Source organism: Pteronotus mesoamericanus, unplaced genomic scaffold (genome assembly GCF_021234165.1).
Source record: "Pteronotus mesoamericanus isolate MK-2021 breed Mesoamerican mustached bat unplaced genomic scaffold, CSHL_Meso_final contig_25, whole genome shotgun sequence".
NCBI classification, from domain to species: Eukaryota; Metazoa; Chordata; class Mammalia; order Chiroptera; family Mormoopidae; genus Pteronotus; species Pteronotus mesoamericanus.
Window position 1 is genome coordinate 7,167,547 of NW_026555105.1, and position 25,094 is coordinate 7,192,640.

At 53.6% G+C, this 25,094-nt stretch overlaps 1 protein-coding gene across 1 annotated transcript; it reads left to right on the forward strand.

Moving 5' to 3' along the window:
- Window positions 1–1,562: 1,562 nt before the first annotated feature.
- PEDS1 (plasmanylethanolamine desaturase 1) lies at window positions 1,563–24,566 on the forward strand. The gene is made up of 6 exons (XM_054573604.1): window positions 1,563–1,743; window positions 9,728–9,847; window positions 18,137–18,228; window positions 19,425–19,569; window positions 20,891–21,103; window positions 23,254–24,566. Exons 1-6 carry the CDS (start codon window positions 1,620–1,622, stop codon window positions 23,373–23,375), a joined length of 816 nt encoding a protein of 271 aa, XP_054429579.1. The 5' UTR covers window positions 1,563–1,619; the 3' UTR covers window positions 23,376–24,566.
- Window positions 24,567–25,094: the final 528 nt, after the last annotated feature.

Genomic DNA, 25,094 nt, shown 5'->3' on the forward strand with positions numbered 1-25,094 from the left:
TGCATGGAGGTCTGGGACACATGCAGAGAACTTCGGAGGGCGTTTCTCTGAAATCTGAGGTCCAGCCCCCACCAAGGCCAGCAGCCCTCAAACTCCTGGGTTGAAAATCCAAATGTGTCACTAAATGACAGCGAGGACAGCCGGGTTCTCCACAATTTACCAGATTTGGGGCTGTGCCCCATCCCTGCCATCGGAATGAACTTTCTTTACCTTGCAGTCAGGCAGAGTAGGAAGCAGGGAGGGAGCATGGGCCTGGCTGGGGCAGGGGATGCCCATGGCAGGAACACAGAGAAAACAGACCTAAGGTGACCAGGGCAACTTAGCAGCTGAGGAATCCAGGGCTTCACCCTTCCGAGAACCAGGGCAGAACGGAGGCTCCAAAAGACAGGGGTCTTAGCTCCCATCCCTGCTCCCCTCAGGCACCTCCTGGGTCCTTCCATGTCCTTGAAGGGTGGCTCTCATTTGGTGACACTGTGTGGCCTTACCGGAACAATTATGTACTTTGTAGTCAACTAAACCCGGTAAAACCCTGCCCCTGTCATTTACCTGCCGAGGTAGTAAAACCGCGTGACTGAGCCATAATTCACTCAGCAACCATTTACTCAGCCTATCGTGCGTCCTGCTCCGATCAAGACGTGGGATTCGGCTGTGGACAGAGCGAGTCCTGGCCCTCGCTTGTTTTCTAGTGGGGGAGATGTGACCTGCAAGTTCATTGCCCAGGACCAGCATTGTGAAGACAAAACAGGGTGATGTCACAGTGACTGGAGGAGGGGGCAACTTTGAGCTGAGTAGTCAGGAGGAGTCTCTGAAGAGACAACATCATTGGGGTAAATGAAATGCTGCCGGCTAGCTCCTGGCTCGGCGCCTAACAGATACTAAGTGCTCACCAAATCTTACAGTGACTCCTAAGGTAATTGTCATCAGTTTAGTGTCCTCCCCCTCCGGGGAACAGGAGCTCCTGGGGATCAGGCATTTCTCCTCCCAGGCGCACACCACGAGCTGGCGTGGCACACATCAGGTGTACGCACGGTCCTCGGCACCTCTGCACGCGGGAGGGTTGTGTAAGCTGGTCCAGTGTAGACAGGTCCCAACTAGGGAGCTCTGTTCAAGTGTCCACCAAGCGCTGGCTCCCTGACCCGGCGCCCTCGCGTTCCTTGCGCACAGTAGGCGCTTGACAGTGCGTGCTGAAGAAATACCCGTTTCTGGGTCAGGCGGCGCAAGAACTCGGCCCATTGCACAGGAAGGTAAAACCAAACCGACGTGGGAGGCTCCGCGGCCCGTCTTTCCGTCAGGCGGGCAACCGGCACAGCCCTGGGCTGAGGGAGGCGGGCAGAGACTCGCCAACGCCCCTCGCTTCCGCGCCCAGCTGCGCCCAGCTGCGGCTGTACCCCCGGCGCGCCCCGGTTGGCTGCGGCTCGACAGCTACTGATTGGTCGGCGCGTCCCCAGCGCGGACGCTGATTGGCTGTGACGCGCGACCGGGCGAGGCCCCCGGCGGCGCCACCGCCACCCCCAGCTCTGGGCGGTCATTGGGCGGCGTGATAGCGCCGCGGTCCCGCGGCCCTGCAGCCGCTGCCGCCGCTGCTAGCAGAGCGCACCGGCAGGGCCGGGCCAGTGGCCATGGCGGGCGCCGAAGACGGGCCGGGGCAGCAGCCGGAGCTCGACGAGGACGAAGCAGCGTATTGCCGGCGATGGGGCGCACAGCACGCCGGGGCCCGCGAGCTGGCCGCGCTCTACTCTCCAGGTAGGACCTTCGGGCCCCCCCCACCCACGCCCCAGGCCTGCAGTCACCAGCCGGGGCTGCGGACAACGACCCCGGGTTCACAGATCGGAACCCCAGCCGCAGGCCCCAATGTAGAACTCCAGCCTTGGGTTCTGTTTGCAAATAGTGCCCCTAAGTTTGGGGACCCCATCCCAGCGCCACTTCCAAGCCCCAGCCAGATACCCAGCCCCGATGATTTCAGGCTGCGAAGACTCCCCATATCAAGGAACTGCAATATCAGCTCCTGGGACTACAAAAAGAGCTCTCATCGCACTCCCAGATTTGGATCCTAGCCCCGGGGCACCGGCGGCTGCAAAGAGCACCGTTGGACTTAGGGATCCTCCCCCCGCCCCCAACCCAGTACCCAGTACGAGCAGGAGGGAGCTCCTCAGCTACATGCACCACCCCAGGCCCCCTAAAAGTCATACCCCATCTCAGGTTTCCCAGGTCCGGAATTCACACCCTAGGGCCCTGGGCTGGAAACAGTGACCTCAGAGCCCCTAAATCTGGGCACCCCAATTCAGGGACTTCCAGCTACCCAGGGTCCCAGACGTCCTTCCCCCCAAACCCCCATTCTAGTTTTAGTTTTAGTGGCTGAAACTACAGACCACCATTCTGTCTCTTTCCTCCATCACTGCTGTCCCCTCTCCCCCAACAAACACACCAACTCTCTGCAATGAGGACCCTTCAGCACCTCACCTAGTATTCCGGAATTTCCCGTGGGGAAGGCATTGCAAATTCTCCAGTTTAAACTCCTCCCAGCCCAAGCCACAACTCTTATCTCTTGCCCCTTCCCAATGTGAATGTATTAGCCCCTCCACTGGCACTTAGGTGTAGAGCTCCCATATTCCCCAGACCAGACCACAACTTAGAGACCTTTGCTCCTCTTCTGCCCCTGGCTTCTTACTACTGTGCCTACCATTTATGCTCCAGCAAATGCCAACTCCCAACCCATTTTCTGACTTCCTACTGAGCCCCAGGAATCTCACTATCTGGCCCCAAAAAGGCCAAGTGTCCTCAGGCCTTAGGGAAGTGCTGTTGAGGACTCCAGAGTCAGGTGACTAGAAGCTGACAGAGGCTCCTCTGCTGAACATGGTCATCACACCAAGCTTTGTTTGTCAAACATTCTGACATCTTAATGTGTGCACCATGCACAGCCCTAGCCTGGGGTGGGCATGGGTCCCCTACCACCTTTGACTTGACCGGCCTGGGTTTGCATACACACCATCTCTGCCATAACGGGGGCCATTCATATTCTCATGGAGGGTCACCAGAGACCTTTCTGGACCTGTTATTCCATGTTCTGGGTATGATTATTTTCTGACCTAACTTAGGTACCTGGCCCATGCTGTCATGGTTTCTTCAGCCTTTTCCCAAAACACCCAGCCTACGGACTAACTCCTGCACTTCCTAGGGCAGCCTGGGCTTGGCATCTGACTATGCTACCTAGTTGTGTGACTTGGGCCAGGTCTCTCTCTCTTTTTTTTTTAAGATTTTATTTACTTTTTAGAGAGAGGGGAAGGGAGGGAGAAGGAGAGGGAGAGAAACGTCGATGTGCTAGAGAAACATCAATTGGTTCTCTCTCTCATGCCCCCAACTGGGGACCAGGCTCACAACCCAGACATGTGCTCTGACTGGGAATCAAACCAGCAACCTTTCAGTTCGCAATCGGCACTCAACCCACTGAGCCATACCAGCCAGTGTGCCATTTTCCCTCTCTTAAGCCTCAGTTTCCTTACCTCTAAAATGGGTACAAGGTAAATCTTATTTGCTCTTCAGTGTTGTTAGGAATAAGAAATGAGATCATCCACATTGGCACAGTGCCTGACACACAGTAGGTGCTCCCTATTGTCAACCCAGTGGTCTGACCTTTCCTGTGAATCTTGGAGTAAGCTGCCTCACTTTCTGGTCCTCAGACTCAGCACCTGAGAATAGAGGGTAAAGATTCAAAGGCCTCTTCCTTTGGTGTCCAGCCCTGCCCACTCGAGTAAACCATACCTGCTTTCAACCAAATGATACATGAGCATATCGAGCCTCCCTTAGGGACCCCCAATCTCCCCATTCCACCGTGATGGCATCTTTGTCTAGTTCTGGTCTCCACAAAGGCCCCTCACTCTCTGAAGAATAGCCATGCTGGGACCTGAGGCCGCAGGCAGCCGCCTAGTACCCCAAACCTGTGGTCAAGGCCTATCTCCTGACATGGAGCTCAGGTGTGAGGAGTGAAGGGAGGGATACTGGCCAGACTGGTTTCTCCAAATTTCATAGGCCTCTCTGTCCCTTTCCTGTGCGGCTTTGAGGAAATACCTTGACCGCTCTGAGCCTGACCTATAAAATGAGCCCAGCAGACTCATTACATATTAAGCAGCTTTGTCCTAGTCCCTGCTCTAGACCCTGAGGGGCAAAGCGGTGAACAAGACAAGGAAAAATGGGGCTGGCATTTCAGTAAGCCCATTATAGGAGGGAAAGACCTCCCTTGCCCAGTATTGCCAAACCCTGTGGGACATATATATAGATGGAAAAAGGGAAATTAAATATTGGGGGCCAGTAGCATTTCAGAGGAGACAGTTAAGGCCTCACTGAGCAGGTAACATTTGAAAAGAGGCCTGAAGAGAGGGAGAGGTGAAGATATTTGAGGAAGGATTAGTCCAGACCAGGGACGCAGCAAGTGCAAAGGCCCTGAGGTAGGAGCATATCTGGAGTGTCTGCGGAACAGCAAGGAAGCTTATGGGCTGGAGCAGAGTGAGCGAAGGGAGAGTAGGAAATGGTGCTAGGTTGCAGGACTAGACACTTTTTTTCTTTTAAGATTTTATTTATTCATTTTAGAGAGAAGGGAAGGGAGGGAGAAAGAGAGGGAAAGAAATACTGGTGTGTGAGCAAAACATTGATTGGTTGCCTCTCACACGTGCCCAACCAGGGACCTGGCCTGCAACCCAGGCATGTGCCCTGGCTGGGAATCGAACCAGCAACCTTTTGTTCCATGGGACAATGCCAAACCCACTGAACCATACCAGTCTGGGCAGGACTAGATTCTTGAGATTCCTGGGGCCAGTGGGGGATTGGCCCTGTGACAGCTGGCAACAATAACAAGGCGAAGAAATTTATTGAGCCCTGTCCTGTGCTGGGCATTTTCTTGATATACTCTCATGCCATCCTTAGTACAGTTGTCTGAGGAGCACTTTGGCATTAACTCCATTTATAGGAAAGGAAGCTGAGACACGCCCCCCCCCCCAAACTGGCCCCACAGCCTCTTCATGCAGAAGAATGTCTTCTTCCCATACTTGTCCTGCCTGGTTTGGATTTGGACTTGTCCCCACCGGATGGGAAGTTGGCTAGGCCAGGGATTGCATCTGTTTGGATTTCCTAAAGTGCTGGCACTTCGCAAGTACCCCATCCACCTTGACAGCCTTTCCGGAGGCTGAGTAAAGAGTTGTGACCTGCCAGTGGTCACACAGCCAGTTAGCAGGGCCAGAGCCAGAACCCTGGTGGGGGGCACCCTAGGTTCCATGTTCTCAGTCTTCACTGTGGGAGTGAGCCAGCCCAAGGTGGGCGTGTGGGAAGGGTATCGACGTTCCCCAATGTTCCAGGTCAGCGGAGCAGAGAGAGTGGGCCGGGTGTCTGCCAGAAACTGTGAGTCATCTGTTCAGCGAGGGTTGGAGGGAGCCTTGGCCCAATCCCAAGGGCCCCAAGTATCTGGACGAGGAGCCCTGCTGGTGCTGGGAGCCAGAGAGCCCCATTGTCTGCGCCGCCCCACTCTGGATTCGGGTTTTGTAGCAGCAGTTGCCTGGTGCCAGGTGCCAGGATTTGTGAAGGGCCTGGCAGGCTTGGCAGGCCTCTCCTGGACTCAGGGGCAGGCCAGCAGGTGAGACAGGTGCCAGCTGAAGCCTGCCTATGCGTACACCACTTCCTACGGTGCCCTGGGCTCCAGCGGTGGATCCTGAGGGGTCTCTAGAGTCAGCTGTTCACCTGCCCCGTTGGCTAACTACACATGCCCTGGGCCCTGGGGGGCACAGGAGTTAGGGGAAAGGCAGGGGGTGTCAAGGATACTGAGCAGAAGTCCTGGCCTGTAGTCCCAGAGCTGAGCCTAGGTTCAGTCTCCCAAATGGGCCTGACTAAAGCCAGAGGACAGAGGCTTGGGCCCACTTCTGTGGCCAGGCCTAGTCCCTGCCACACTTGGGGCCAAGCTTTCTCTCTGCCTCTCAGTCGGTTCTTTTCCCTTTCCTTGTCTCTCCTTGTCTCTGGCCATGCTATTTGTCTCTTATTCCCTGTCCCTGCAACCTCTCCCTGTGTCTGTTTTTCTCTTCTGCCTCTGTTTCTCATCTCTGGGTCTCTTGATTCCTGTTCGCTCTCACATCAGTCTCTCTGTATCTCTCTGCTCCCTGCCTTCTCCCTACTTCCTGTCCACCCTTTCCTGGGGCCAATGGTCTCCTAGTGGCCAGAGGCCATCAGAAGTACAGGTCGTTCAGAGCTTGTCTGACTGAATTAGAAGATTTGGGCCTGGTGCCAAGCCTCTGGCTGCAGCCTGCCCCCAGGAAAGCAGAGATGGCCGAGGCCTGCCTCCCGACATCCCTGCTCCTACCAGCCCTCCACAGCCGCCACACACAATTCGCTCCCCCCCCCCGAAGCCAACTGGCAGTCACTGCTGTAATCAGCCCAGATCACGGGCACGGGCCACACTGGGGGTGGCTCAAGAAAGCAAGGCACCAGCCCTCTGCCAGAGGCAGCCCGAGCTCTTGTGTCCCAGCAAAGCCTTTCCCCTCCCTGGGCTCCAGTCTATCAATCTGCAAAGGCCAGCATTTAAACCATGTGGCGATGCAGGCCCTGCTGGGCTGACTATCCCTGCTGTGACTTCAGTGACTCTCAAGTGACTTTGGACAAGCCACTTCATCTTTCCAGGCCTAGTCTCTTCCTCTAAAGGATGGGGCAGAGGTCCATAGAGGAAAGTGAGAGTTAGCTGAGGTTACTCCGGGCATTGTACCTGGCATGTAGAAGGTACTTAATGAAGGCCATTTATTATTGTAGATGTATTTTATGGGTCAAAGTTGAGGCCTTTGGTCTGCAAAAGCATCCAGATTCCAGGGACCAAAGAGAACGTAGATGGGAATATGAGGTCTGTCCAGAGAAAGTCCAGCCGTTGCTAATACAATGAGAAGAGTTTATGCAACATGGATATAACCTGGCAGCCAAGGAGAGTGGACTGGAGTGCGCGTGCATGAACAATGTTGACTTCACTGTACTAGTCAGTGGGGGCGGTAGATGCCGTTGAGTGAGCATGTGTACTGTGTGGCCGTTGCATTCAAAATTACTGAGTGAATAGAGCAACAAATCTGCATCAAATTTTGCATTAAGCTTGAACATTCCTCTGCAGAAACTATTCAGACGATTCAGAAGGCCGCAGCTATGGGCCATGGTGACTGGCAGCCTCATCACAACGACGCACCCACTCATGCATCATGTCTTGTGCAGAGCTTTTTGGTGAAACGTCAAATCACCGAGGTCACTCAGCCCACTACAGCGCAGATTGGGTGTCCTGTGGCTTCTGGCTTTTCCCAAAACTAAAATCACCTTTGAAAGGGAAGAGATTTCAGACCATGAATGAGATTCAGGAACATATGATGGGGCAGCTGTGAGTTCCCAAGGTGCCCACTTGGAGGGGGACTGAGGCGTCATTGTCCTATGTACAGTGTTTCTTGTATCTATTTCAATAACTGTCTCTATGTTTTATATTACACGGCTGGATACCTTCTGGACAGACCTCGTATATTCAGATTTCAGGGACATTCTCCACGGCATGGGGAGAGCGCTGACCGATATGTGGAATTCGGACAACCCCAAACATTTAGGCTATTGTGTCCCATGTACGAGTCCAGGATCCAAAGCCAGCTCTTCATTTTTACGTGCTGAGCCTCAGTTTCCACATCTGGGAAATGGGGTCACACAGTTCCTACCTGGAGGGACTGAGACTTTGAGACTGTGCCTCAAGCTCAAAAACTCAGATGACTGCAGGGGACTGGCAGGACTGCCACCAAGGGAAGCCACCCAATATAATGCTACCAGGAGGGGAGGGGACCAAGGTAAACGGGGAGCACTTGCTCCCTTCTAATAGGGGCCGCCACGGCTGCTCGGGCCCCAGAGTGGCCAGAGTCCTATGTTCTCAAAGGAAGCAGAAAATAGGAATTTCATGTGATTGTGTGTGTGTCTGTGGCTAGTTGTTGTTTTTTTTTTTTTACATGAGAACAAAATATGCCAGAGGGAGTGGGTCTGTGGCATCGCTGACATGGGGTAACCCCAGCACCCCAGCTGTGGTAGGCCTCAGCCAGTGTCATCCATTGTTACTGGTGTTGCGGAATCACCTGTCTCTTACCTCACCCCGCTGACTCCCATCCCCAGGCTTCCTGCTTCTGAGCCCCAGGCCTTGGCCACAAAGAGGAACCAGATGGGGGAGGCCCCGTGGGGCCAGATTGTGGTGACCGTAGCCGGGGGCTGCTGGGGTGTGGCAGAGAAACAGCGCCTGGCCAAGAAGCAGGAAGCAAGGGGTTTGGGGCCCTCTTCTGCTGCTCCATGACCCCTGTCAGGGTCCTTGCCATTTCTGGGCCTCAGTGTTCTTGTCCCTATGTGAAGGGACCAGGGGAATGTGACTCTGGGCATATCCCTTCCCCACCGTGAGCCTTGGTCTTTCCTCAGGGCCAGGACAGGGCAGCTGCACAAGTCCGGCTTGGGGCACAGCTTGCTGTCCTGTGGCCTGGGCAAGGCCCGCCCGCCCCCCCCGGGCCTGTTTCCCTACCAGGAACAACGGCATGTTTCCTTCCCAGGTGCTTTAGGGAGCAGAGCCCAGAGACAAAGCCTGGCAGTTCGTCCCTCAGGATCATCTTTGGGAATTTTATTCCATAAGCATTTATTGAGCACCTGCTGTGTTCCAGGGTCCTGGTGAGCAAACCAGACTCAGTCCTAGGCCTCCTGAATTCACATCTGGATAGGGGGAGATAGATGTTACTCAGGCAGTGACAGTCCCACGTGATGGACCCCTGTTGGGGGAGCCCGGGGGTCAGGGGAGGAATCCTGGATGGCTTCCTGGAGGCAGAGATTCCAGGTCAAGATTTGCAAGGGTGGTGCCAGAGTCAGCCTGGTGCAGAGGGGTGAGGGAAACAGCACATACAAAGCACTGAAGAGAGGAGAGGACAGACGCAGGAGGAAACTTTATTTTTGGGTAGAGAAAACAGCTTTATGTGCTCTGGTCCCTTCAGTGGTTAATCACTCACAAGGGCCTTCCTAGGCCTATTGTTTAAGGTGATCCTGTCCCAGAATGTGGCCAGGGCCATGAGGGTAATAGGGAGGGACCAAGGTCAGCAGGACAGGTAAGAGCAGGGTCTCAGGAGCCAGACCCTGTGACCACAGGATTCTGGTCTGTAGCTGACTAGCTGGGTGGCCTTGGGTTACTACCTCGGGACCACTCTGACCCTCACATTTCTCATTTGCAAAATAGCATCACCGCAGCTAACTGCTCAGTAGGTGTTAAACACTAATGATAAGAAAATTGTTATCATTAAGGGTCTTTCATGCTCTTGGGGTGAGCTGCCTGGGAAAATAATTTTCTTAGGGGCCTTGTCACACATTCTTTGTCACCTGGATGGGTTTTTTGTTTGTTTATTTTTTGCATAAATGGCTGCCATTTGCACTTACCAATATGTCCTGGATATTCTAGCGCGTGCACACCCTGGCTTTGTCCTAGCTGCAGAGATGCTGCGGACCAAATTAATTTGGCTGGTCCCCCAGGCCATGGACACAAGTTATTTCAGTGCTTTGACACCTCAGGCAAAGCTGCAGTGAGCCTCAGCTTGTCCAGGCTCATGTGCCTATTAAAAATATGTGGCAACATTTAAAGAGATTTCATGCCCACGTCCTGATTTCCGGCTGCTTGGGAGAGTCAGGAGCTGCCCTATGTGCTTACCTCTGCCCTCGCTCCCCACAGGCAAGCGCTTCCAGGAGTGGTGCTGTGTGGTCCTGTGCTTCAGCCTCATCGCCCACAACTTGGTCCATCTCCTGCTGCTGGCCCGCTGGGAGCACACGCCCCTCGTGATGCTGGGTGTCGGTGAGTGCCCGCGGCTCTGCCCCCCGCCGCTGTTTCCCTGGGGGCCAGGGGCGCACCTAGACTCTGTACCCCTCTGATGGCGACTTGCACACATGTATACATGTGTGGATGTGTGTGTGCACACAGTGCGGGACGTGCTGGGGGAACGCCGCCTCATCTCAGTCAGTGGCCTCTTGTGTCCTTCCTGTCACTTGGGCCAAAAACCTGGGTGTCCTCCTCAGCTCCTCTCTTTCCCCATTCCCCATCCAAAGCATCAGCCAGTGTTCTTGCCTCCACTTTTAAGAACCACCCAGAATCCAACCATTACTCTTTACCTCCACTGCCTCACCCTGGTCCAGACACTGTCCTCTCTCCGCTGGACTCTCAGACGAGCCTCCTCCCTCGTCTCCCCACTTCCACCTTTGCCTCCATTCTCCACACGCAGCCAGAGGGATCCTGTTAGGACCTCCCTCAGTCATGCCCCTCCCCCGTTGCACATAGGATGACACAGCAACTCCTCAGCCCAGCCCAGCCCCGCGCCCCCCCAGACCTCATCTCCCTCCACTCTTCTCCAGCTCACCCTGCTCCCGCTACACTCCTGCTCCTGCTCACTGTGCCTGTGTAGGCCCCACTCCTAACCACAGGGCCTTTGCATATGCTTCCCCTGTTCCTGGAACACTTCCCGTAGATACCTACAGAGTTCACTGCCTCATCCAGTTCTCTGCTCAGAGGTCACCCCCTCTGGGAGCTGCCCCCTGCAACGAATTACCCCTAAAAATGGCAGCCCTCCATTATCCCCCCACCCTACACTTTTATACAATATATTTCTTTATCTGTTTATTATATGTCTCCCCTACTCAAACGTCAGCTTCCTGAGAGCAGAGGTTTTTGTTTGTCCACTGCTACGTCCCCAGCCCCAAGCACAGACCTGACAACACCATAGGTGCACGATAAATATTTATTGAACGAATGAGTGAGCACACCGCAACTTAGCAGCACCTGTCGAGTGGTTTCCCCCAGTCAGTCGTCACCGATCCGCAGCCTGGGAGGCAGATGCCAGAGTTCTCCTGATCATTTTTCAGGCGAGGAAACTAAGGCTTGGAGAAGGGACTGGCTTAGAGTCCCATCTCAAGCCAGAAGCACAACGTAATTCTTAATCCACTGTCTCCTTTCACAGTGTTTAGCTCCCACACTCTCATTCAAAGCATCCTGGCCACCGAAGCCAGTAGTGCTCAGGCCAGCTAAGTAAGCCATCTGGATCTGGGGTGGGGTGGACACGTGCTACAGGGCCAGCCAGGCCGGTTGGAGGGGAGGGGGGTTAACCCATCCATTGCTGGGGAGCCTGGGCCCCACCTGCCCGGGGGTGAGCAGGACCTGCACTGCCCGCCTCCCGTTCAAGGGCTGTAGTCAGACCCGTCAGGGATGAGCTCCGTCGGGGGTGGTTACGAGCAGGCCCCTGCAGACCTGGGTTCAGCCCCAGCTCTACCGTGTCTTAGCTGTGTGGCCTTGGGCAAGCATCGTTGCGTCTCTGAGCCTGGTTTTCCACATCTTTTAAGTGAAACTGCTCACCTGCCTCTTGGGGCTAGTGTGAGGGTGAAGTGCAGGTATGCGCAGCTGCTGAGAGGGCCAGTGACCGAATAGGGGCAGGGAGGGGTCACTACCCAGCATACCACTCACCAGGGCCGGGGCCTTCTGCCTCGGTGGTCAGGGGGTATTTCCTGAGCGCCTACTATGTGCCAGGCCCCAAGCTGGGCACTTTTAACTCTTGATGGCAACCTAGTGAGAAGGTTCTGATCACCATCCTTGGAGTGCCCGGGTGACTTGCCCCTCGGCCCCCAGCCAGGCAGCAGCAGAGTCTGGGATCACATTTTGAGAGGTGCCTGGCCCCCGACCTGCGGACCATACAGCCTCCAGTTAGCGTTGGGAGGAGAGGGTGTCCTAGGCAGCGGGCCTAGCTTGGGCGAAGGATCAGCAGCCTCTGGCCCTTAGGTGTGTGTTGTGCGAGCCACAGCAGTGGACATCCCAGGCAGGTCACCACTCACGTCTGTGGCTGGGACCAGGCCGCTTCCAGCCCTGGGCCCAGGAGATCTCAGACTGTCTGGCCAGTGCATCTGATTCCAGTTTCCCAATCTTGTACGTTTTGCCTCTGGGCTGATAAGAGCAGACAGTCCTCTGATATCAGTGTTTACACAGTCCCTAATCAGTTCAAGTAGCTGCACTGATTTGTGCCTTAACACGCAGGACATAAGGGCATTGTGCCAGCCTACAGTGCCCACTCAGCCCAGCACTATCTCCCCAGAGGTCCCGGCGCCTCTGCAAGGCCTCTGAAATGAGGGGAGGCAGAAGCATGAAAAGGTGCCCAGCTAATAAACACAAACATGTGCCCAAGATAAGGGAGTAGGCAGGGAAGATGGGAGAGGTCAGGGAGGGTTTCTCTACGAAAGTGACATTTGTGTAGAGACCTAAAAGAGGTGAGGGAGGGCGCCTGGCAGATATCTCTGGGAGGGGTCTTCTAGGCAAAGGGAGCAAGTGCAAAGGCCCCGAGGCTGGTATATGCCCAGTGCTTTGAGGAATAGAGCTGGGACTGGGGTTTTTATTCCAAAGGTGGTGTGGGGCTTGTGAGTTGGTCTTTGAAAGAGAGAGTAGGAGTTTTGGTGACCAGTCAGGCGGGCGTCTCCCTTGTGATTCTGAGCTGAAAGCCAGGGCTTGGCCCAGGACCATGTGGACCAGCCCTCAGCAGTGTTTGCTCTCTGTCTCCACCCCAGGCCTTGGGTTGGGCAGGGATGAAGAAGTCCCCACTGGGCGACCTGTGGGGAAGTGGGCCCTCCCCCCGAAGAGGCCCAGGGATCATTTCAAGGTCACCCGGTGAGTCAGGGTAGCCTAGAGTGAGTCATCACCGGTCCACTACCCCGCCCCAGCGTCCTGCAGACTAGGAGGCGGTCTGGCGGAAGCAGTCCCCGGGGTGAGCCATCCGCCAGCCACTGCCACCGGCTGGGACAAAGAGGCTTCTGTGTGCCCGCCTCTGCCACCCCTGTCCCCATTAAAGCAGCCTCAGGCAGCAGGCCTGGAGTCTAACAACAGCCTCCTGCAGGGGCCCAGGGATCACAGAGCCGTTTCCTCCTGGAAGGAGGGGAGCGCCCATTCTCTCCCAAAGTAATTCCTGACCCCTGTCCGGGCGCACGTTCCTCCTGCTCAGCAGCCCCAAGAGGCGGGCGCTGGTCCTCTAACGGGAGACAAGGCTGAGGCTCTGAGAGGGGAGGAACACTGAAACTGCCTGCTGTCGCTGCATTTGGAGGGCACGCGCTGTGTCCTGGGGACCGTGCCAAGCACTTTACCTGTGTTAGCCCATCTTAGTAACTTCATTTTAATTAGGCAAATGAGCACTATTAAAATCCCCATTTCCCAGACTCGGACATGAAGGCGCAGGGTCGTCCTGAGCACCTCACGACGGCCTCTGGCCAAGTGCTAGGAGCCCTGACGGGCCAGCCGCTGCGTGGCCCTGGCCAGTCCTCACCCCCTCATCTCATTTCCTCTTCTGTCGGGATGCGGTGGGGCCCGCCCCAGTAGACATGAAGTGAGATAACACACACTTTTTAAGACATTACTTTTAGAACAGTTAGATTTACAGAAACAGAGCAGATAGTACAGACAGTTTCTATACTCCCCTGCGCCCAATTTCACCTATTATCGGCATTTGATATCTTACATCAGTTTCATACATTGGTTAGAATTAGTGTTCCAATATGGATGCATTATTATGAACTGAAGTCCATAGTGTATTCAGTTTGCCTCATGTCCTCTTCCTGTTCCAGGGTCCCATTCAGGACTCCCCGTCACATCTAGTTGCCGTGTCCCTTTAGGCTCCTCTAGGCTGTGACAGTGTCTCAGAGTTTCCTTGTTTTCGGTGACCTTGGCAGTTTTGAGGAGGACTGGTATTTCGGTGGATGCCCCCTTGCTGGAATTTGGTGCTTTTCTTAGACTGGGTTAGATGTTTTGGAGAGGAAGAGCTCAGAGTTAAAGTGTCGTTTTCACCGCGTCCCAGGAAGGGTGTGTACTGTCAGCTTGACCCCTGGCCCAGGCCGTGTTTGTCAGCTTTCTCCACTGCAAAGTTACTCTCCCCGCTTTCCCTACGCACTCTCTCTGGAAGGAAGTCACTGTGCACAACCCATATGCAAGCTATGGGAGCTATGACCCCCCAAAACACACTTTTTAACACTTTCTATATAGGATCGGCCGCGCAGGAAGTCCTCCAATGTTAACCGTTGCCACAAACATTGTTTTTTCTAATACAGATGCTCCTTGACTTAGGATGGGGTTACATCCTTGTAAAATATAAGTCAAAAATGTATTTACTACGCCTAACCTACTGAACACCATAGCTTAGCCTAGCCTATCTTACATGCGCTCAGAACACTTAACATGAGCCTACAGTTGGGCAAAATCGACACACAGAGCTTATTTTATAATAAACTGTTAAATAGCATATGTAATTTAATATGTGCATTGCTTCCCTGCCATCGTAAAGTTGAAAAGTCATAGGTTGAACTATTGTAAGTCTGGGGGCCATCTGTATTGTTTTTATTGCTATTTCTGTCACCTCTAAAGATTAAATGCTTTGGGTGGTTACAGAGATAAGATGTGTAATCGGTTTAGGACTGGCCTTGGTGCCGTATAGGGATTAAAAGAGATAAAACATTTAAGGCGCTGACGTCGGGCCTGCTGCCTGAAGTACCCAATAAACGTCAAGTAAAAAAAACTAAATAGCCCTGGCTGGTGTGGCTCAGTGGATTGAGTACTGGCCCGTGAACCAAAAAGTCACCAGTTCGATTCCCAGTCAGGGCACATGCCTGGGTTGCGGGCCAGGTCCCCAGTTGGGAGGGGGTGTGGGAGCCAGCCAATTGATGTTTCTCTTCCTCTCTCCCTTCCCTTATCTCTGAAAATAAATAAATAAAATCTTTTTTAAGAAAACTAAATAAATAAGTAGCTGATGTCTTTACCCAGAGGAAGTGAGGGCATCTGTCCACACACAGGCTTGTATGTGAACGTTTTCACGAAAGTTTAGTCATAAGAGCCCTACCTGAAAACAACCCAGGTGTCCAACAGCAAAGTGGATAAACACGCTGTGGCACATCCAGAGTTTGGAATGCAGCTCAGCAATAAAAAACGATGAAACTGCTGCGATGTCGACTACATGGATGACACCAGAAGCATTATGCCAACGAAAGAAGCTAGACCCAAAGGAGCACATATTATATGAATCCATTTATGTGAAGTTCTAGAACAGGCAAAACCAGTCTATGATAAGGAGCAGATCGGTGGTTGCATGGAACAGGGGTTAGAGGACAATCGCGGGGCACCAGGTCACCCACTGGGAGGCCACCTTTGCGTGTAGGCAGCACTCAGAGGCCTTGTCAGAGCAGTTGGGGTAGAGGCTCCAGAAGCGCCTCAGCTGACCCCTCACTGTGCAAGTGAAGATGCTGTGGCCTGCAGGATCCCGCAGCCATGTGGTGGCAAGAAAGGAGGCCCCTGATTCTTAATCTAGTCACCTTAGCTCTTGACCACGTAGCCTCTTGTCCCTCCCGGGAGACACAAGGTACTGCGTATAGAGCATGTTGCAGTATGCAGTGGGAGCTCAGTTAATGCCTCTGGACCTACTGAGGCGCAGTTTAAGGGCATGAAAGGGTGCTGGTTTTAGAGGCAGGTAGACCCGCCTCTCCCCGTCTCATGGCTGCCGCTTCCACATCATGGTATGGGGGGTGGGGGGTCACCTCCTCAGAACCCCTTTCCTCATCCAGGAAGTGGGGATAATAAATGACACCATCAGGCGGTGGTGACAAGGGCCATGATAGAAGTAAAGCAGAGATGTGACCAGGAGCACCCGACAGAGGAGGGGCTGGCTTTCACCAGCGGGGTGGGTGATGTCTGCCCTGAACTAGAAGGCTGAAGAGGAGCCCACCACCCGGGGACCTTTAGGGAGGGGTGGGGAGCCAGCTGGAGGAAGAGCAAGTGCAGCAGCCCTCGGCTCCGCCTGCCTGGCCTCCCACGCCCTCTTACCTGGGTCCGCCCTCCCAGCATTGTGATTGAGGGGAAGGACTGCCCAGCCCTGGGTAGGGCCCTGGTACACAGGCCCAGAGGACCCCGCTTGTGCAGTGTTACCCTACGGCTTACCCTTCGGTTTCCGCGTTCCAGGAGGTGGTGCTTGTTCTCACCTACCCCCCTGTGCTTTTCACCAAGAACTTGCAGGTGCCTGCAGAGAACGGCGGCTCTCCTGCCCGCACCATCCGTTCCATGTTTGGTGTCCATGGGGCAGAGGCTCCAGGGCTTCTAGAGAGTCTTCATCCTCGGCTACCCCTTAACCTGGGCCCAAGCATCGGAACTGCATGCCCACTCTTGACCCCTCACTCATAGCCCCCGTCCTCCAGAGAGGCCCCTGGGGACTTTTCTGCAGCTTTCACAGTGTCCTAGTGCCCTGGTCTCTTGTCACCAAGGGGCTGGGGGCCCTAGGAGAACTCAGAAAACTGTTAAATGGCCTACCTGGGCCTTGAACAACAAGTTCACACAAAGAAACTGAGTCTGGGGAAGGGGAGGGAAAGCGCTTGTCTGAATTCACGTGGCCCAGGGGGCTACACTTATCATCACCGGAAGCTGCATTTGTTCCCTGCCATGTTTGGTAGCTTTTCCCGCCTGGTGTCTCTCTGCCCTGGAGGCAGTGAGCTCAGAGTCTGGTGCATCTCTGGCTCTAGAGCTTGGTGCACAGCACCGGTTCCCACAGCAGGTTGCTTGACAGACTAAGTGGCTGAACAAGAGCAATCATAACAGGTATTAAGGACTTACTGAGTGCCAAGTACTATACTTCATGTTTACATTGATTAATTCAATGAGTATTTACTGAACCGCTGATAAATGCCAGGCACCAGGATACAGCCAATAAGCAAAAGACTAAAACCCCTGCCTTTGTGGGGCCGACATTCTTGTGAGGGACACAGTAAACAAAAAAAATGAAGTCCAAGGTGACAGGTGCTTGGAGAAAAGGAGCCAGGAGATAGGATGCGCTGGCAGGTGCGGGTAGGTCCAATCTCAGATCAGGTGTTCCTGGAGGACGTTGAGTAAAGACCTGACGGCAGTGGAGGAGTGAGCTGTGTCACGGCTTGGGCAGGAATGTTCCAGGCAAAGGGAACAGCAAATGCGAAGGCCCAGAGGCATGTAAGGGAACAACACACTGAGAGGGCTGACATGCAGGGAGAGGGGAATGTGATGGGGGTGGCACTGAGGTGTTACTTTGGACAGGTGGGCGCCTCCCTGCCTCAGTTTCTCCATGTGTACAAGGTGTCGGTGCCTCCTGCTGTGTTAGATTTGGACCTCACGGCAGGGTAAGAGCCCAGCCCTGCCGCTTGCCGTCTGTGCCACCTTGGTCTGGTTACTTCTGTTCTCCAAACCTGTTTCCTTCTCTATAAAGTCAAAATATGAATGTGACCAAACTTCTAACAGATGGTGAGAATTTATTGAACTCAAGCAGGTAAAGCACTTGTGTCTGACACTAAGAAAGTGCTCAATAAATGATAGCTGCCATATATATTTTTTTAAGTCATTATTCCCATCGATCTAGAGGAAACTCGGGCAGAGAGGTTAAGGAACATGCCCCGCATCTCACAGCTAGTGAGCGACAACTGGAATTTAAGTCCGGATCTAACAGCTCTTAACCTCTGTGTCATACTGAACCCTTGAGTGAATGGTGCTGGGGTCTCAAAAGGGACCCCACTCCAGTTGTGAAGCAACTGGGAACAAAGACAAGGAAAAGGCTGCTGGTTGCCAAACGATCTTTTACTGTCGATCAAATCTAGGTTGGATTAGGGAGCATGGTGTCTATCTGCAGCGAACGTACTTTCTTGACACCAAACCCCAAAAGGACATTTCTACCTAGTCACCAGCAACGCTGTAGCAGAGTGGGCATCCCTACGAGGGGCGACTGGGGGTCAGAGCAGGGGACAGCCAGTTCCTAACAGGGAAAGGTTGAGCTGATCTGAGCATGCCCAGTTTATTCTCTCCAGTCCCTACCTCTCCCCTGGGGCAGAAGAAGTAAAGGGACCGATCCGGGTTGAACCCAGAAGTATTACACGCGAGGCTCCCTTCACAGGAAAGAAAGCGTCCCAGGCAGAGAAGGGACAGGCTTTCCCCACTGACACATGAGTGAATGAGCAAGCAAGCCGCTGAGTGAACGTGTGACTCCCTGGTTTGGGGCGGGCAGGCGGGGAGGTGTCTCTGGTGTGTCCCCGCTCCCCCTCCCACTGCTCACCCTGTTCTTGTGCACAGTTGCAGGGGCCCTCATTGCTGACTTCTTGTCGGGCCTGGTTCACTGGGGAGCCGACACGTGGGGTTCCGTGGAGCTGCCCATCGTGGGGAAGGTGCGTGCGGATCTTGACCAGCCGAGCCTGTCTCCTCTGGAAGGAGATCGGGCTCTTTGACGTCTGAGCCCCTGTTTCCTTGTCTGAAAGATGGAAACCACCCTTCCAGCCTGACCTACATGCCCCTCCTCCAGGGCTAGAAGAGGAATCCCCTGGGATTTCCTGGAAGCAAAAGCATCAGGCATGGGACAGTCATGGAGTTTTGATGTGTGTCCACCTCATGGAATCCCTTGTTCTCCTTTGCCTGCCCTGCTGTGGCTCGTTTGTTTGTTTGTTTGTTTTCATTGAACTTTATCTTGTACCAGTCAGACCTTTTTGGTTGTCAGTTATAGAAAATCCAATACAAACTGGCTTAACCAAGCAAAAGGTACTGATTCATGTACTGAAAATTTCAGGAGTGGAGCCAAATTAAGTCATGGCTGGGTCCCGTAGGACAGGCAGACCATACATATTGTTTGGACTCAGTCTCCCTCTATGTCTGTCTCTGCCTTCCTCTCTATTGGCTTTACTGTCATGTAGGTTTGCCCCCTACGCTTCCAGCTTCCTAGACTTTAATCCTCCCGGCTCAGCAGCCACCCCCAGTAGAAGGAAAACTCTTCCTTTCCCAGAGTTATGACCAAAGTCCCATCGCTCACTCCCATTGGCCCAGCACGGGTCAGATACCGGTCCCTCAGCCAGTCACTGTGGCTACAGGGAAGGAATGCTCTGATTGGCCAAGGTAGGGTCACATGCTCACTCTTAACTAGGGAATGGTGGGGTTAGCCCCATCAGAATAATTCTGTTAAGAGAAGAAGGGGAGGGAATTGCCAGAAGGAAGGGCTTAGACGCTGGGAAGAAGTTAAGGGTCCTGCCTGTCACTGTGAGGACCTCCCCAGCCGTCTTAAGGTGGTAAAGAAGGGCAGAGATTGTCTCCAAGACTCCTCAGATCCCAGGTCGGGAGACTGAGGCCCAAAGAGGGGCAGTACCGGCCCAAGGTCCCCGCCAGGTCGTTTTGACCTGTCTTCTCCTAGAGCTGCTAGACCTAGACACTGAAGGCTGGGTGGGGTCTGTATCAGTGGCATGAAGGAATGTTCCAGCATCTCAGAGCCAAGGAGGTGAGCTCGGATTAAGTGTGTGCAGGATGTTGTGGGGAGTGGCTGACCACCACAGGCTGCCTGGCAGGATCTATGCCCACTCCCACCCCCTGTCCTACCCAGGCTTTCATCCGACCATTCCGAGAGCATCACATCGACCCAACGGCCATTACGCGTCATGACTTCATCGAGACCAATGGAGATAACTGCCTGGTGACATTGCTGCCACTGTTGAACATGGCCTACAAGTTCCGCACACAGAGCCCCGGTGAGCATGCCAGCTGGTGGTGGGCCCCCGGGGGCCATCGGGGAAGGACACGCCTCCCAGCCCCCATGAGTCTCCTGTGGCTTGTGGGTGTATGTGTTTGTCCCCTCACAACGTTATGAAAAAATTTTTAGTTAACCTTCATATAAAATTGGGATATTTGACATAAAGCTCTGTATTTCCAGCTTCTCTTAAACAATTGGATCTGTGCACCCTGGGTTCTTGTTCCCAGTTGGCTTCTTCATGGGCTGGAGCTGAGCTGTAGCTGCTGCCTTTAGAAAGAACACATACTCTCCAATTTGCCACAGTGCCCACTACTCCCTGCTGTCCCACACCCAGCCCCCCTTGCTCATTCGTATTACCTGCCCAGCCCTGAGGGCTTCTGGTTCTGCTGTGCTAGCTTAGTGGAAAGAGATGTGAACTCAGACAGTCCTGTGTTGAGATCTCTGCCCTACCTATTTTAGGGAGGGAACGTGTCCCAAAGCAAGTCACTTCACCTTCTTCTGCCCAGTCTCTTTCTAACAACCGGACACCTCGTTGACACTTAAAGCAACCTCCTGTGGGTAGATGTGATGAGTATCTGTGGTGTAGTGGGTGCTGTGGTGTCCCACCCACATCCTCTTCCCGAAGGGTGGGACCCCCAGGACACCCCGTGGCTGCTGGGAGAGGTGGCTCCCAGCTGCCCCTCCTGAGAACTGCTAGGGCGGGTCCCATCACTCTCCTGGGGAGAAGCCAGTGACAGGAAACACCTACAAAAGACCAGCCTCCTTATTTCTTAGTGGTACCAACTCTATGGAGCCATTAGCGCTCCAGAGTCCCCCCCCCCCCCCGGGATCGGGCTAAGGCAAGACTCCCCCAGCCTGCTTCCCTCACTCCCTCAGTTGTTTTTCCAGAAGAGAGGATTCTCCTCACTCCCCACCCCATAATAAACCACTTGTACCCAAATCCTCGTCTCAGGCTGTGCTTCTAGGGAACCTGGGTAAGGACGGATTCCCACTTTATGCATGAGGAAGTTAAGACCTGAAGAGGCAGTTCCTGGCCCAGACTCATACCACCAAGAAACGCCACAGCAGCGGTCTGAACCCAGCGCTGTGACGCCAGAGCCCATGTTCTTAACTCTCACTCACGCTTATTCATTATCTGCCCGCTGAGCAGGAAGGGAACCTGAGCTTGCCTGAGGCCACGTGGGAGGCTGGGACCTGGGTACTAGCCTGGGATGGGAACCGCCCAGGGCAGGTAGTAAGGGCCAGGGCGGTGGTGGGCCCCCACGCAGTGTGGAACTTACATGGGCCCTGTGGGTACCCACCCTCTCCCCACCTTGCAGAAGCCCTGGAGCAGCTGTACCCCTGGGAATGCTTCGTCTTCTGCCTCATCATCTTCGGCACCTTCACTAACCAGATCCACAAGTGGTCGCACACATACTTTGGGCTACCACGCTGGGTCACCCTCCTGCAGGACTGGCATGTCATCCTGCCACGTAAACACCACCGCATCCACCACGTGTCACCCCACGAGACCTACTTCTGCATCACCACAGGTGCGCCTATAAGGTGGCATAGCACAGGCCACCCCCACCCTCTCTGGCTACCACTCCATCCTCAGGGTCGGAAGGGCCCAGGTCACAGTGGAGGTCATGTAGCCTGTGCCCTGTGGGAACAGTCTCTCAGAGCAGATTTATTGAGCACCTATTATGTGCTGAGGACACAGTTGTAAACAAGACAAAAACTGCCCTCCCCACCTCATGGAGTTGAATCCAACTACCCATCTACCTAGCCAATATTTATTAAGCACCTATTATGTGCCAGGCACTGCTCTGGATTCAGGACACAGCACTGAACAAAACAAGCAAAAATCCTGCCTTCAAGGCATTTACATTCTAATAGGAGATATTCCAGACAATAAGTACTACATCTGAAAGCAGTAACTGCTACGGAGGAAAATAAAGCAGGGGGTAGGAGAAGGAAATGCGGAGCTTCGCCTTTTAAATAGGGTGGTCAAGGGAAGGCCTCACTGAGGAGGTGATATTTGAGCTGAGGGAAAAAGTCATACGGATCTGAAAGAAGAGCACTGCAGGCACCGCGAGTTAGTGCAAAGGCCCTGGGGCAGGGTGAGAGGAAAGAGGACAAAGCCCAGGTTTGAGAAATCCTATGGTGGAGATGGAGCAGGGAAAAGGACAGAGAGCGGCTGCTCATGTAAGGAGGTCAGAAAGCTGGAATAAGGGTAGGAGGGACCTTGCAGGTAAATAGGGAAGGATCATGCCAAGCAAAGGGACCATCAAGTACAAATGTCCTGAGGCAGAAAGATGCCTGGAGTCTGAGGAACAGGAAGGAGGCTCACCTGCCATTGGTAATGGGCCAGTGCCAGAGAGGTCAGCTTGAGCCGGTTTTCCAGGGCCGGCTGAGTGTCTTTCTGTGTTAAATATATAAGGTGCTGTCAAGTCAGGCCAACTTAGGTCCAACTGTCATCTCCTCCATGGGTACCTGTAGAAGACTTGAGCCTCCCTGGATATCATGATTCTTGTCCACAAATGGGGCAGCAGCTACTTCCTGCACACTCCCCCTTCGCAGGGCTGGGTTGTGAATGGCACGGGGCAGATGCAGAGTGCCTAGCACACAGTAGGTACTCAGTAAGCTACTGGGGTTTTGGAGGAGGAGATTGTTTTGTTGTTGGTTTTTTTTAAAGATTTTATTTATTTTTAGAGAGAGGGGAAGGGAGGGAGGAGAGGGAAATATCAATGTGTGGTTTCCTCTCATGCACCCCCTAGTGGGAGGCCTGGCCTGCAACCCAGGCCTGTGCCCTGACTGGGAATTGAACCTGCAACCCTTGGTTCGCAGGCTGGCACTCAGTCCACTGAGCCACACCAGCCAGGGCTGTTTTCTGAAGGCAAAACAGAGAGCCACAAATAATATCTTTTACGCATCCTAAAGTCATGGTCTTTGAGAGCAGGCAGGTGGAAGGGCTAGACTTAAGCCACATAGGAGTTCAGTTAACTGCTCAGCCATGCCTGGGGCCCATCTTGGTTTGGCCACCTACTAATTAGGAGACTCCCTTCTAAGTCTCAGTTCTCATGTGGAAAAAGGGGACTGATAATAGTATCTGCCTGGTTTTGGTGGGAAACTGTATTACAGATATGAAATAAGATTGTGAGCAACGTGTATTAAGCACCAACTATGCACTAGATACTGTTCTAGGCACTTGAGGATCAACGGTGAAAGAACATGAGGTTCTGCTGTTCGGAGCTGACATTCTATTTGGGGGTTAGAGAGAAAAACCAACAAAAAAACAGGGAAGTGTTGAATTAAGGAGATAGTTACAATATCATGAAGGCTATAAAGAAATAAAAGGGGGGCGTGGCAGGCCTGGAGTATGGTTTAAGTGGCGGTCAGGGAAGGCTTCCTGAGAAAGGTAGCATTTGAGCCAAGTGATAAGAAACACTGCCACCATACCTCGCATATAGTAAACGCTCAGTAAGAAAGTGAACGAGTGAGGGTATGAAGGCGTGTCTGAGCAGCCCCTGAGCCCATTGATGGGTGCCCCCCCCCCCTGCGATTCTTTGATCATTCCTTGTCCCCTCCCCCCTGCAGATCCACTCTATTGCTTCTGCTCCAGGCAAGACCAGCTCTCTCCTTATATTCCCTCAACTGCTGCTCACCCATTCAACCCCTTGCTGCCCTGTTTCCACTGCAGGCTGGCTCAACTACCCTCTGGAGAAGCTGGGCTTCTGGCGACGCCTAGAGGACCTCATCCAGGGCCTGACGGGTGAGAAGCCTCGGGCAGATGACATGAAATGGGCCCAGAAGATCAAATAACTCCTCCAGCCTGCTGCCTCGTTGCCAACCTCCCCCAGCCTCCCCAAACCGAAGCCATCTGCCAAATTCCAGCCTTCCTCGCGCTGGCCCCTCCAGGTGGAGAGGATGCCTCCTGGGCTGGACCTGGGCACCCCCAGCCCACCCTTCGTGACACAGAATACTTGAGCCACTGATTTTTAATTTCCTTTTCTTTTTGTTTTCTTTCCTTGGCCCCTCCCTAGCTACCTGAGCTGCTCTGTCTGCCAAGCCTGACTCTGCAGAAAAAGGAGCCCCTTGGGTAGAGGGGAAGTTCACCCCCACCCCCTACACTGCAACCTTCCCTGGCCCCACTGGGCAGCCCTTCAGTGTGGCTGGCGTCGGGGCGACTAAGTTGTCTTTATTTGTCCCTTCTTGTCTGCCCGCAGTGGTCTAGGAGCCCCCAGGCATACCTCAATGTGCCTGGAGCATTGCCCTGCCATAGCTCTGTAAACTGACCCCAAAGGTTTTGATGGACGGCCCCAGCCCAGCCTGTCCATTCAAAGATAGCAAAGTGCAGCAAGGGTCTGAGGGCAGTTGGCCAGAAGAGGCCAGAGTCCCCTACCCGAGTCTGGACCCTCCTTCTCCCCTATCAGCCCATGTGATTCTAGAGCTGATGTTTTGAAGTGAAGGAGGGGTGACTGCACAGGGCGCAGCCCCTGCAGTGGGTCTTAATTACTTGGAATGGGACACAGTGCTCACTCCGGCCGGGGGTATGTCTGGGAAGGAAGAGTGGGGCTTTTTTTTGTTTTGGTTTGTTTTTTTTTAAAGGTGCTTGCTTGTTTAATGTAAATAATAGAAAGCCTTAATATCTTTTCTGTAACACGGAGTAATATTTTAATGTCATGTTTTGGATGTACATAATATATTTATAACAAAGCAGCAAGAGTCTACTTCACCTCGGCTGCCTCGTGTTTCCTGGTTGGCTGGGGAAGGAGGGGGAAGGAGTCTGAAGGGCGAGGCGCCACCCCGAGCCTTTTCCCAGCTTCCCCGGCAACCCTGGCTCAGGATAGGGGCCTCATCACCTGAGACAATTAGTATTGATATCTGCTCCAAACACTTGGAGGGGACTGGTGATTTGGTAAGGAATGATCCTTTTGTAAGAGATCAGGATGATACAATACTGAAGGCTGATCCCTATTAGTGAATTCCTTCAGCAAATGTTTATTGGCATCTAGAGTGGGCCAGGCTCTGACCTGGGCCCTGGGGCACAGCAGTGAACCAGTCAACAAGGACTTACCCTAGCGGAGATGACCTCCTGGGGAAAGGGACAATAAACATAAATAAATGCACATGGGCATTGAGATGTTGATTTGTAATGAAAATCAAACAGTGTGGAACCACACTGGAAGAGCAGGGTGGGGCTGTTTGGCAGTGTGGCCTGGGAGCGCCTGAGGATGTGACATTTGAGCTGAGACCTGGGGGAAGAGTTGGAGCCAGCTGGGGAGAGAAGAGGGGAAAGAGGCCTTTTGAGGAACAGCAAATGCAAAGGTCCTGAGGTAGGAACAAGCTTGGGGTTTTAAGAGACAGTGATCGGACTAAAGTGAGCAAGGGGTAGGTGAAAGGTGGGGTTGGAAAAGCAGGGACTCGGCATTCAGAACCTCACAGGTGGAGAGACACTGGACATTTCAGATAAATGAGTATCTTATTCGTTTATTCATTGAACAAATAATTATAAGGCACCCCCGATGTGCTAGGCACTGG

Bases quoted from the DNA above. Each gene is read 5' to 3' on its own strand.
- PEDS1 (XM_054573604.1), top strand. From the start codon at position 1,620: ATGGCGGGCGCCGAAGACGGGCCGGGGCAGCAGCCGGAGCTCGACGAG. The intron at 1,744-9,727 runs GTAGGACCTTCG...CGCTCCCCACAG, and splicing joins GGCCGCGCTCTACTCTCCAG to GCAAGCGCTTCCAGGAGTGG. The intron at 19,570-20,890 runs GTGAGCATGCCA...CCCACCTTGCAG, and splicing joins GTTCCGCACACAGAGCCCCG to AAGCCCTGGAGCAGCTGTAC.